A 13,637-nucleotide genomic window follows, 5' to 3' on the forward strand; every position below is an offset into this window, starting at 1 on the left:
CTGATAACAAAAGTGATTACTTGAATCCTCAAAGCATAAGCTTTCTTAATACTTTACAGTATGTATATAGATTTTTTTTTTCCATTTGCATAGAAAAAATTGCGAATGGGCAAAATTGCAATCGGCTTTAAGGAATTAGAAAATTATGAAAAGTGGATGAAAAGTGAATGAAAAGTGGATGAAGAGTGGATGAAAAGTGGATGAAAAGTGGATGAAAAGTGGATGAAAAGTGGATGAAAAGTGGATTTTCTATAATTGCTCGAAAATGGCGTTAATATCAGAAGACATTTTCTTTTCCCATACGAGTTTATTTACGTAATATTAATGTTACTTCGTTAAAAAATGTACAGATTAAAAATGTATAACTTTTATGCTTTCTATCCCAAGTTTATAATGACAATTGATTCGTACATTTATTCAAACTTAAATAAGACATCAGCATGACGTCTTTCCCATACAAGTTTAACGAAAACATTGAAATGTCATATTATCTAAGCTAATGTAATTAATTAATCATTGAGCTCTCTCCAGTTCGATGAAATTGTTTTTAATAATAATGTACATAATTACATAATCATAATTAAGTACATAAGTACATAATCTATACGGCTTACTTTTTATCATTTATGATGTTTTAACTGACATTTACGCGTACCTCATGATCTTAGGTGACTTATTAGTATGTAATTAGTGCGCGTTCGCATATCATTCAAGATCAACATTTTCTTTATATACAATATTTATGATTAAATATATAAGAAATATTTCGTATTTTTCCATTCGTTAGTGCGTTTCCTCAAAAAATGTTTCTGAATACAATATTTATAAAGGATAATATTATCATTCAAGTATAAAATACTTAGAAGGCGAAAGAATGACAAATTTTATCAGATAAATGTTACGGGTCTCGCTAATGTGTCGTCAAGCTGGTGGAAAAAGTGACGATTTATTTGAAAATTTCATTTAACTTTGTTTTCTCGCGCAACAGATTGTACGCATAAATCTTTATAAACACTTATTGGCACTCTCCATTGAAAAGAATAACCATTTAATTATCGATTACACTTTTCATGTAAATTATTAATAAATCATCCAATTGTTTTATATGTATTATAACAATGTTAACATTTATCATAAATTTTGTAGGAGATTTATAATTAATTTTTTGACAAAGTCAAGAGATAACCTTACAATTTTTCATATCTATACAGTGAAATTTTTTCAACAATATATATTTATAATACTTTGACATTGTTTATAAATGTTCGTATCGAATTTTTGGTAAGTATACTACATAATAATGTCAGTGAGGTTTTTATACCTCCGACTTTGACTCAACTTCTTTTCTCTAACTTTAAAAAAAAAACTGCAATTTTTCTTTACAAAGTTCATAAATAATAATTACATTTGAGAATAGGATTTTTAATTGAAGTACGCAGACTTTTGTCACAATATTTGAAATGAAAGTTTGTGCTTCTATACAAACAAAATGTTTAAGCTTTCCAATGTACAAGTACGTCAAAAATATGGAATGTCAACATTGATTATAAAAAGAAAGCAGTAATATACAAAATTCAAATTAAAGATGATTAATGGCTTATCGATGGGAAATCAATATTGAAAATTATTATTCGAAGATGTTTAATATCACTGGGTGACTTTTGTTTTCATAAAATTGATCGCTTTAAGTTAACAAGATAAGCATTTCATTAAATGGTTATCCTCGTTTATTTTACCTTACATGGACAACCGGTATAATCACATATACATTGATACTCACAAACTCTTTGCATAATGTAGTCGAGTACGGTAACTTCCATGAGATAATATAAATAACAAAACTTTTGAGCTCTTACATTAAGAATTATCAAGCTTGATTATTCATAAGCCAACGACGGTCGTAACCTTTTCTTCTTTTTATTCTTTCAAATTTTCCTTCGCTCTTAAGAAGTTTTACAGTTTCAACATTATATATATATATATATATATATATATATATATATATATATATATATATATATATACATAAAATTTATTTAAAAGAATATATATTAAATTAAGATTAAATATTCAATGTTCAAAAATAAAAGAAATTACAACGACGTATGTTAAGTATAATAAGCGATTTTATGTAAGAAACGACTTGGTTATAGCACACCGAAAAAATTCGTATCTTTGTTTTTCAATTAAATATTTTATCCGCGTACTCATTAAACAATTCATCTTTCCATGATACTTTCGAGCATTAACGATAAGCCCCGTGCAGTTATACAATTTTATAGCTACTACGTGCTATAAGAAATAAAATTAAAAAAAAAAAAAAAAAAAAAAGACGAAAAATCTTTCACTCCTCCCTCTCTCTCTCCCTAAACCTAGCTTTTTAAATCAATATCTATAATAATATTCCTTATAAAATGAGAATCGGTTGTCGATCGATCGAATTCCTTGCTGGGGAATTCCAAGAGAAAAGTGGATCAATGTGAGATGAACGAAGCCTAATGACAATCACATCCCTACGATGGATCTTGGCAAAGCGTTGTCGATTATTAAAGGACAACGGACAACGCGCTTCCATCCAAGAATTAGGAATTACAGGACATTAGGAATTACGTGTGACGCATTTAATTGAATTCGCGTACAGGTAACGGCAAACGTCAGCCAAGGAGATTCGGTCGTAAAGGAGTCCCGTTCGTCAGGCTTCCCCGAGTCAGCCGATATTGGAGCGCGAATACGTCTCGGAGTGCGGGCACTGCTTATCCCCGTGACCGATGCACTCGATTACGGGGTCGTGGCTACTGTCCCACATGCCGGGGCCGCATTGCCTGCAGAGGCCGGCCAGGGTGCAGGGTAGCCTGTCGAGGAGTCGGAAGTGGTGTAGGAGACCACGGGCCTTCCGCACTATCACCGTCCCGTCCATGTACATCGCAAGCGAACTGAAGTGCAGCAGCATCTCGTCGGTGCGCAGGTCCTGCGCGACCACGTCGTCCGCGTAGACGCACATTATCGCGAGGCAGAGGAAGAGATGGAAGTGGTCGGTAAGGTAGTTCACCCAGCATGACTCCCACATGGTGAGGGCCACCTCCATCGGGAACTCGCGCTTCAGGCAGCTGAAAGGCAATTTTCCTTTGGTTAAGTGTCGTCCTCGGCGTACCTCTGGATTAATCGAAAGCCGAGGCTCGTTTATCGAAGTGTGTCGAATTATTTTCATGCTAATACCAACATTGGCCAGTCATATTAAGCGCAATGGGAAAATGTTGACAAAATGCTGAATTGAAAAAGAAAAATGACCGAAGAGAAAAATGCGATAGCCTGCCGAGTATCGATGTTTCATCGTGATTAGGGTTCGATCATTCGTCCATTTTTAACGAGACAAGGAATTTATGAGGAGCCGGGTTAAGCAAATTTTCAAAAGGAGATTAAAATGAAAATATAATGACGATATAGTTACGAGCGAAAACGAGTTTTCTTAATTATCGTGCCGCAAACGAAGCATCGCTTAAAGAATAGAATTTACATTCTCATGCAGGTCCTATTTGTTCAAGGATGTGGACTACAATTCGTGATGCATACATAATGTTGAAAGGAGCCCGAGTAGGACATTGATCGCGAGAGCAATAAAAACGACTTTTTTTCCTCCCGAAATTTTTTAACAAGCAGTTAACAAAAAAATACAAGGAGTCGATAGGTAATTTACATAATAAGACGATACCAAAATTGATTAATTGATATTCTTGAAAAATTGATGAGTTCAGCAAGCTTGTCAATACGTGTACGCGTGTAATTAACGAATAAATAATTACACGATCGCCATCTAGCGAGAAAGTCAGTTGAATATAAGCATCGCGTGTTTCTGTCAATGCCGACCGTCTGCAATCAAGTTTTTGTAAATAGCCGATGTAGGGCGGCGAAATGCATCCAAATACCCACCCGATACTCGTCCCAATAAGTATTGGGATCCCAATAACTATAATCCCAATAACTATTCTACTATACTACCCAAAGTCTCTATTTGTCCGTCAAGCCAGAGTGTCACTCACAGAAGTATCCAGCGGTGGCAGAACAGCAGCTCCCGGGCGTCGTCGTACTTCTCGAGGTGGGCATAGAAGCTGGGCACCATGAGCCGGAGGAGCTCCCTCAGGTAGCAGAGGTTCCTGTCCATATCGACGTCCGTAGGCGTGCACACGGCCACGGATCTCTGCATGAGGCCGGCGAAGCACCAGAACGCGTCCTGCTCGTCGTTAAGCTCGGCGAGGAGGGGCGACAGCAGATCCGACATACCCTGGGTGTAGCCCAGTCGCGAATTGTACACCGCGTAGTTCAGCAAAATGTTCCTGATGATGAGAGAGATAGTTGGCTATTTTACAAAGTGGCACGATCATGTAAGGTCGCAATTTCACTTAATTTTTTAAAATTACAAATTCCCAGGGCTAAAGGAAATTTCATCACTTAGATTTTGGACTCGACTTAATTATGTGCATTTTAATTGTGAGGAGGAGGGGGAGCACAGACATATTATTTTAAAAGAATTGTCTTTGTGAAAATTTCATTCGCATTACAGATTACGTTGACTTTGCATAATGCGGCGGAGGATCAATTGTCACGGTTAGGGTAAGAAGAAACTTTTGATCTCGGGCAAAGGACTTACTTCATGATCTCGATGTTGGGATTGTTCTCGCCTGCGTAATAAGGATTGGCTCGATCCGTCCTCACGACGTCCTTCTCGACGATGCAGACGACGTTGCGCCAGAACTTGTCGGCCTCCTCCGGATTCATGGTCGCTCTACGTTTCCGAATCTCCTCGTACTCCTGACGTCTGATCTCGTCGATCTGCTCCCGGTCGTCGTAGGTGCTCTGATACGAGTAGCAGTGCAGAAGGAACGGCCAGACGATCTTGCGTAACGCTGGCTCGAGACCCCCGAAGAAGATGCCCTTGCGAAGCACGAGGTCGTCCTCAACCTGGCCGCGCTCGTTAAGCAAATCTTTCCAAGCTAGCGACGTGACCATGGGCACTTGACCCTCTTCCGGGTGCAACTCGTCTCGGCTCACCTCCGGTCGACAAACCATGAAGTGCCTGCAATGTCCACACGTCCTTCGTCCTTGGCTCGGTATTCAAATATATTTTTATTTTTTTTTTTAAGCATTTGTCGACGAATGCCAACAACGACCTCGATTACGTCGTTAAGCTCATTGCCATACAATCGATTAGTCGTGAGACTCTCAATAAAAAGTCAATGAGATTATTTCTCGATGGTGATAATCACAAGGCAATCGTTATAGATTGGCACGAATTATAAATTAGCAATAGAAATTTTTTAGTAAAACCGTTGGCTAAATGGGATAAAACTAGTAAAATTAGTCGGATCGTCGGAAGGGATAGAGGATGGGGAACTAGTGGGAAAGCTCGTGGTCAAAGGGTCGCCGGACGGCTGACCGATCCGTATTGTCACCTGTAGGGCAGACTCTCCTCGGCGTCGAGGCTCAGGTTGGGGTTGAGCAGCTGGTGCCACTGGTGCAGGGTTGCTGCGAGCCTGTCGAGGCCCCCATGGTGAAAGTGCAGTATCTTGTACTGGCTCTCGCGGCTGGCGACCACGAGTTGGCCCGAGGTGCACTCCGGGTCGGCGAAGAAGAGCCTCAGCGATCGCATCTGGCCGAGGTCGACGGAGAAGCGGCGGCACCGGTGGGCGCGGCGCACCGCCACTGGCGAGGCCGTCGCACTCTCCGGGAACGCGAGGTTATGCTGCAAGGCGAGCAGCTCCGGGGTCCTCATCCACGTGGGGATCTCCTCTGGATGGACGACGATCGTGTTTTTACATGCGTAAAGTTTTGTCTATAAATCGGCTTTCTCAACCTTTTACCCCCTACCCGCCTCCCCTCATCCCCCCTACCCACCTTCGCATCACCATTACCCCCTGTCATTCGTGCTATTTTACTGTGTGTCCAAAGTCCGTGGAAAGACATTATCGGTCATTTTATGTCTCATGCAGTTACCCCCCTTTCGACAATTTCCCATTTAAAATTGAAAAAGAGAATTTGATTATCGCGACTCAATGGGGAAGTGCGAATTCGAGAGGACGGGAGTGAAAATCTTGAGGCTAACTAATAATTGTGAATAAACAAGATTTAAAAAATTACTGGAAAGCGAGCTTGCGCTAATGAATAGTCGAATGACCCAGGTTCATTAAATTATAATGCCAATCCGGTTTGACCGCGATGTCGCCTTGTAATAATAATACGCCTGGTAATTTCATGATTATTCCTCACTTCATCAAAGATAAATAAAGAAAACGTATACTCGCCTCACTACAGCGAACTAATATAATTTTACACATTGAATTATGGATTAATTCATTACGTGCAGACCACATGCCGATAGATCTCTTTATGTAACATTTTGATAAACTATCGCGTATACGGACGTGAAGGATTTCAATCAATTTGCCGTTAATAAATTGTATAACTTGAGACACGTTTTCAAGAATTTTGATAAAATTTATTTCTATTAACGAGTTCGAATTAACGATACCGTCAATTTAAGACTCCACGTAATTATTCTTAGATAAATAATTCTAGATCTCGCGTTCGACAAAATATCGATAATCAGAAAATACCTTAACGTATGCCGACGTTAAGTTATTTTATAAATTAATAAAAATTCGTTCGCAACTTCATCGTTTAAAATAAAAGTTGTAAGATCGTTTCCCTTTATTATATAATCAGTTCTGCAATATCACACCTGCTCTACTCTATAATAAGTCTTTAGAAGAAAGTCTATTTATAAAAACTATTTTGCTATTTATAGGCTTTTTCGTAGAGCTTTCGTAGTGATAGTGACAGATACAAAGTATCTAATCGATAAAAAGAATCGACATTTCAAAATGAAAGAGAGTGAGAGAGAATAAATTAAAAATGCATAAAGTAGGCGCGATTGAAAAATTTATAAATTTTTTAAGCTTTGTAAGCTGCGGTATGCTACAGTCGATGCCATTCAACATTACAGATCTTATTAACGACATATTAACGACTGAGATTGATAATACTTGGCAGAGTATCCAGACATTCGATTAATATCTGCAATCCAAAGTCTTCATAGACGAGCCAAGAGGAAATCGTTCGATTTCTCCTCCGCATTTCCCATGACACAAAATAAAATTACCCCGAGCTATCTCTGCCGTCTTAGCGCCTCCATCACTCCCCCTCCGCTCTCTACGACACAAGGGCAATCTAGTCGTCTCGCTAGTGTCGTTAGAACAGCGTTTAAGCGGCCGGTCCCGAGCGAGGCGCCAGGTTCCACGAACCTGGCGTCACCTCCACTACGAGCTTTGACACCTAGTAGTGCTCACCATCGCTGCTCGCGACGATCGAGAGGCTGCTCGTCGAGGCGAGCGACATGCTGCGGCTTTTGCACGAGGCGTTCGTCGACCCATCCTCCTCTAGCCTCGAGTCCACGGAGTCCGACCTCGTTGATATCTGCTGCCTCCTGCCTCCCGAGCAGACGCGCTCGCAGTCTCCGCAGGTGACGGACTCCCGCGCTTCCTGGCACACGTCCAGCCGTTCCGGCAACCGCGTCTTACCTGCGCAATCGTGAAAACAAAGAGAGCGTTGGACTCGAATTGAGTTGCACTCGGCTTTCCCATTACGCTCCATCCATTAGCCTCACGAGGCTTTTGCCTCCATACGGCTAGGTTAACTCAATCTCAACTCACGCCGACAATGCACAATCAACGCCTAACGAACATTAGAAATTGTTCGTTAATGTGACCAACAAACTTTTTGCGGTGTGTCGTGATATTTCATAATAGACGGATAATAATCTCAGCACGAAAATACTCGACTAATTGCTTACGTATCCTCTTATGTGCATAACTCTATGTGTAACGAAGGAAGGCTGGATTATTATTATTATTATTACTTTCTTAGCAGTGCTTGGCTCGATTCATTCTCATTGTCAAAGCAATAACAATTGGCATTTTTGAATATGCTTGGAACATTTTTTTTCGCGAGCCTCCTTAATACAGAACACTCATCGTGCTTTTCGTAATATTTTGCGTCGCGCGAAACACCGTTAAGATTAATTTCTCATAAAACGACAGTGTTTTGTCAAATGTACGTCCTGCGCAATGGACATTGGAATCCTAACGGTCGGCGCACCAACGAGACTCGTTAAAGTGGCTAGTAAATAACGAATATAATAACCAAACAAACATTGCCCATCGACTATTTACATAATGGCGAATGTCAGACAAGGCTTGACGATTACTACTACTACTACTACTACTACTACTACTACTACTACTACTACTACTACTACTACTACTACTACTACTACTACTACTACTACTACTACTACTACTACTACTACTACTACTACTACTACTACTACTACTACTACTACTACTACTACTACTACTACTACTACTACTACTACTACTACTACTACTACTACTACTACTACTACTACTACTACTACTACTACTACTACTACTACTACTACTACTACTACTACTACTACTACTACTACTACTACTACTACTACTACTACTACTACTACTACTACTACTACTACTACTACTACTACTACTACTACTACTACTACTACTACTACTACTACTACTACTACTACTACTACTACTACTACTACTACTACTACTACTACTACTACTACTACTACTACTACTACTACTACTACTACTACTACTACTACTACTACTACTACTACTACTACTACTACTACTACTACTACTACTACTACTACTACTACTACTACTACTACTACTACTACTACTACTACTACTACTACTACTACTACTATTACTATTGATACTATATATTACTACAATTATAGACATTACGACAGCGTAATAATTATAGTAACAAGTCAGCGATACGTTAAAAGATAAGGAGAATGCCAATGTTACTAGAGCGTCCGATCCACGTCCAATGTCCAATTATTTTCCAATTATTCAATGTTCGGTCGCGCGATGATAGGCGGCGCTTCTCTCTTATAAAAAAATTAACGAAAGTGCTGACCTGGCTCCTCGACTTGGGGCTCCTCGGCCTCCTTGGCGACGTCAAGTCTCTTGGCCGTGGCGTTCTCGAGGGTGCCGGGGTACTTGCGCAGCGTGGTGTTGGGTATCCAGCTGAGGTGTAAAGTTGTCGTCGCCGTCGTCTTGTCGAGCTTGCAGCACACCGTCATGTATCCTGGATGATGGACCACGTCGCAGTGCTGGCGAATAAGCGTCGGCGGATGAACGCAGACGTTGTTCTTACAGAAGATCGTCTCGCCGTCCTGCGGCAGTGCAATTATCGATGCAAACTTGCCAAGCCCAGAGAGATAAGCGACTTTAATCATTTCTCCCTCTTGCCCCAACCTTCCCGTGCTACTATTATCTTTCCCACGCACGTTTCCATGCGCATAAATAACGCCAGAGTCAACTAACGTCGATCTTCCCCTGGTAATTAACCGTACGCGCGTCATTCGCACTCGTTCCTAACGGCTTTGCCCATTCTCCTCGACTATTCGCACCACCATTCGCCCCCCCCCCCCGCCTCAACGCCTCGACGCTTCAATCAACAATTACCAAGCATGCGTTATTAGGGTACGAATTTGCGTGCGCGAAAACGCGAATATCTGTAGGACAGTTGGCACAGAGGTGCCACCCACGTGCGAGGAGATCCTTGGATCGCGTAAGGTACGCGACAATAGTAATAATATAGTCGTCGTAAGCGACATAGCGAAAATGATGCAAACTCGTCACCTGGTACATGCCGCGGAGGCTGTCCCCGCAGCTCTCGCCGAGTATGTAGCTGCTGGCCTTCTTGAGGATGCTCGGTAGGGGCATCGCGCAAAAGCTCAGCTCGCAGCGGCTTTCCCTCGTCGCCAGGGCAACCTTGCCCGCGTGCTTGGCCATCCTTCAGGCAGAGGCACGACCGCCACGCACGATCCTCCGCGCGTACCCTCGGCGCCACGTCCCCATCGGCCTCCTAAGCTGGACCGACGCCCGACCCCCGGTCGGCGACGACGGTGGAGGGGGTGGCGGTGGCAGTGGTAACGGCGTATCCAGCGGCATCTTTCATCGGGCGAGCCTGAGAAAAGCGAATCGATCCTCCATTCAATACTCTTGATGGGAAAAAACGAAATGATTTATGCGTTGGGGGAGGGAAGGCGGAAGTGCTTTCGTGTGTCTCATCGTAGAGCACGCGAATTCTGTCCCCCCCCCCCGCCCCCAATCCAATCTAACGCACTACCTATTTCAAAGATATTCTATTATTGTTTTTTGAAAAATCTAATTATTTATTATTAAGGTATGATTGTTGTTGTTGTTGTTGTTGTTGTTGTTGTTATTATTATTATTATTATTATTATTATTATTATTATTATTATTATTATTATTATTATTATTATTATTATTATTATTATTTGGGATTAGTCGTTATTTCGGGCTGTCAGGTTTGTTTTATTACACTGACGATGCATTATCATACATTGGGATATTTGGGGTAAATATTGAAAATGAATTTGAAACGAAATTTAAATCCTTAATGATACATCGACAGAATGATTGAAAGAAATATCAACACTCGTTGATTACCAAACAATAAAAACGTTTAGTAATAAAAAGAAAAAAGATAAGAGAAAAAAAAAGGAAGAAAGGCAGTAGAATAATAAGATAGATAGAGGATGGAATTGGTAAAGTTATTTCTAAATGATAAAGTTGAAGATGGGCTATTATCAAATTAGATTATGGGGGAATCTTTCCGCACGTAACAAATTTACAAGCAAGGGTGACTGCGTTTTTGTCTCAACGAAATAAAAATCATTGGCACTCTAACCCTCGATTAAATGAATAGGGCAATCCTGTGTTGCGTGATTGCCCGTAATTACATTATAAATGAAAATAATGATTCGGTATTAAAACCTAATCCATAGTCGAAAGTACAATGGAAATGTATTATATACAACAAAATTGGATATATTTAGCAGTTTGAAATGGAACACATTAATGTCTTGTAAATCAAAGTAGATGTGTGCATTTCAATGTGATGAATACTTGGACAGAGAATACTAGGAATTAGATGATCCTTATGTAGTTTATAGTTAATTAACCGGTAGTCGCTCCTAATAAATTTCAATTGCTCAATTACATATTTTAATACATCGTGTTTAATAAAATCATGACATTTATTAAGCTGTATATGGGTAAAGTACGTTTGAGCATACAAGTGGATAAATAAAAATGTCAGATTATTGTATCTCAATTATCAGCGGTGTCGCTCTTAAATTTAAAGAAAAAGGTGAAAAAGTAGAGAGAGAGAGAGAGAGAGAGAGAGAGAGAGAGATCTATTGTATTATATTTACTTGTACATCAAGCGCAGAAATATAAAAGTAAATTGTTTACGTACTATCTTTAAAAGTCGCTCTAATCGAAACTCTTAACCTACTTACTTATATAATTATCAAGTGGTTTAATTTCGAATAAAGAACAAGTCATAGAAGCGATAATCGTAGTGAAATTGTCAAATGTAAAAAATTTTCACGATAATAGGCAGGTGTAAAATGTAAAAAGAGATGACGGGACGGAAAATGTGCTTACGACTCGTCCGATCGATCGTTGCACTTAAAAAAGTTGGATACTTCGATAATGAAATTACATTAAAAAATGTAAATTTTCTTCTAATCAACCAATTTTCCATTTAAAACGAACAACGCTTCACTCCATCGCTAATACTTAAATACTTACTAGTCCAAATTGCATATTTCGTTCATTTTCTGCATAACTAATAATTTCGATGTCTCGTAACATATTGCAGAGAAACGATGATGGTTCAACGAGTCGATCCTGTATCACCACCGTCCCACGAACCTCATAAAAAGCAAATAATTTTTAATCGATAATTGCACAGCTCGTAAAATGTAAAATGGCCATAAAGACTGAATATTTTCAAGCGGCCAGGGCCGAGTGCGTATCGTATGCATATCGCTTGAGTGGGCGAATTTTCTCGTTTATTTTTTTTTTTTTTTTTTTTTTTTTTTTTTTTTTTATATCCAACAGCATGGTGTGCCCCGTGACGAAGGCCACCCACGGGTAATACCAAGGACACGATGTCGCACGGCCGTCGGACTTTTTGCCGATTGCCGGAGGCAAATGCGCCTCTGTATAAATGCGACGCCCTCGCACTCATAATTGGGTCATAACGGGGCCCGAAGGCCTTGCGTTGCGCAACCGAGGAGGGCGGTACGCCTCGGTCGTCGAGTCGATTATTTAACGGCGCTCGATTACGTTAGACTGTGAAGTAAGTTGACTCGGGCATACGAAGTAGCGAATGATAAACGTCCGGGATTAAGGTTAGGCTGGCGACTAATGAAACGAATCGATGAGTTAGACGAGGAGTTGGCGAATCTTTGCTCTCGACGGAGGCTGACTGGATGCTTGAGCTTCACTTTGCTAGAACCGGAAACGTGATGTTTGAGGGACGGTGAGGTGGTAGGAGGAAGAGGAAGAGGATGTGGTGGTGTGGGGGTGAGGTAGGAGCGCGAAGAGCTATTCGGTACGAGTCGATGGAGGAAAATTACCTTCCAAGTTCTTTCATTTCCAATGTTCAAGAACAGAATGCGTAATTCGCCTTTCTCGTCATTGCCCATGGGCATGGAAATTCAATTTAAAAATTTAACGACAGCGCGAAAGATATGGAAAGTTTCTTAGCTATTTCAGACTCGATCAATTTTCAATATTTTCTCTCACTTAAGACTTGGCTGCGACTTTAAAAATAAATGTTTGGGCTCGTAGTTAGCGAGGCGTGACCGAGGGTTTCCCGCGTGAAAAATAAATTCATAGAGGACTGGACCTATTGATTCAAACTTGACGACTTATTTTCCGATGCGAGACAACCAGTTATTTGTTTTAATTTGAAGTTTCGAATGATAATATAATATGGTCTCGATGCTCGCGTTAGTCCTTCCCAATTGACCGTTGGATGGTCACATTTTGATCGAAGAGCCGATTCGACTTGGTGCTCCAAGCGCGATAGTGGGAAATCTGAACGAATAATCCGTATTTTTGCAAGTTCGCGTGGAAATGTATTAAACGCTTATCGTACATGCACGTACGCACGCACGCACGCACGCACGCACGCACGCACGCATCAGTGGATTTTGACACGATGAGTAGAGTGTGACATTTCTAGATAAATAAGATACGATTAAAAATGACGGTCTTCTAATCGTTACTAATCTGCCACGCGTACATAAATTTTCTAATTGTTTTTGTTTTTTATTTTATTTTATCGTGTGTATCACAGTGGACACCGTTCAATAGATTCGCTTTGTTACTTTTTAGGAAAGGGGATCTTAAGAAAGATTGCAATTTGCGAATTCATTATACATTGATTCGTCGGCTATGTAAAATGTATTATACAAAATACCAAATAGTTGTATTCTTATTAAATGGGACAAATTATTTGAATCTTTTTTTTTTTCTCTCGATAAGCAAACCGCAGATACGAAATAATAAATTAAGTATTTAAGTAGTGTAAGAAAGACGTTTTCCTATTACGATATGGATTTTGTGTCGATGCCAGTTTCCTCTCTCCCACTAACCCCCCCCCCCCCCCCCCCCACCCCTCCTCCCTCCCACCCCCCC

General features: G+C 40.4%; 1 protein-coding gene across 1 annotated transcript in view; it reads right to left on the bottom strand.

The window, feature by feature from the left end:
• Nucleotides 1-2,614: 2,614 nt before the first annotated feature.
• Nucleotides 2,615-13,637, bottom strand: part of TBC1D16 (TBC1 domain family member 16) — a 16,470-nt gene continuing 5,447 nt past the window's right edge. The window contains exons 2-8 of the mRNA XM_011495755.1: nucleotides 9,756-10,083; nucleotides 9,028-9,286; nucleotides 7,341-7,571; nucleotides 5,448-5,784; nucleotides 4,646-5,071; nucleotides 4,038-4,331; nucleotides 2,615-3,107 (exon numbers count right to left, since the gene is read on the bottom strand). Of these exons, the coding sequence (XP_011494057.1) occupies nucleotides 2,708-3,107; nucleotides 4,038-4,331; nucleotides 4,646-5,071; nucleotides 5,448-5,784; nucleotides 7,341-7,571; nucleotides 9,028-9,286; nucleotides 9,756-9,908 (2,100 nt within the window). The 5' untranslated portion in view covers nucleotides 9,909-10,083 and the 3' untranslated portion in view covers nucleotides 2,615-2,707. The remainder of the gene's footprint in view (nucleotides 3,108-4,037; nucleotides 4,332-4,645; nucleotides 5,072-5,447; nucleotides 5,785-7,340; nucleotides 7,572-9,027; nucleotides 9,287-9,755; nucleotides 10,084-13,637) is intronic.

Source organism: Ceratosolen solmsi, unplaced genomic scaffold, assembly GCF_000503995.2.
Source record: "Ceratosolen solmsi marchali unplaced genomic scaffold, CerSol_1.0 scaffold11, whole genome shotgun sequence".
Classification (NCBI taxonomy): Eukaryota; Metazoa; Arthropoda; class Insecta; order Hymenoptera; family Agaonidae; genus Ceratosolen; species Ceratosolen solmsi.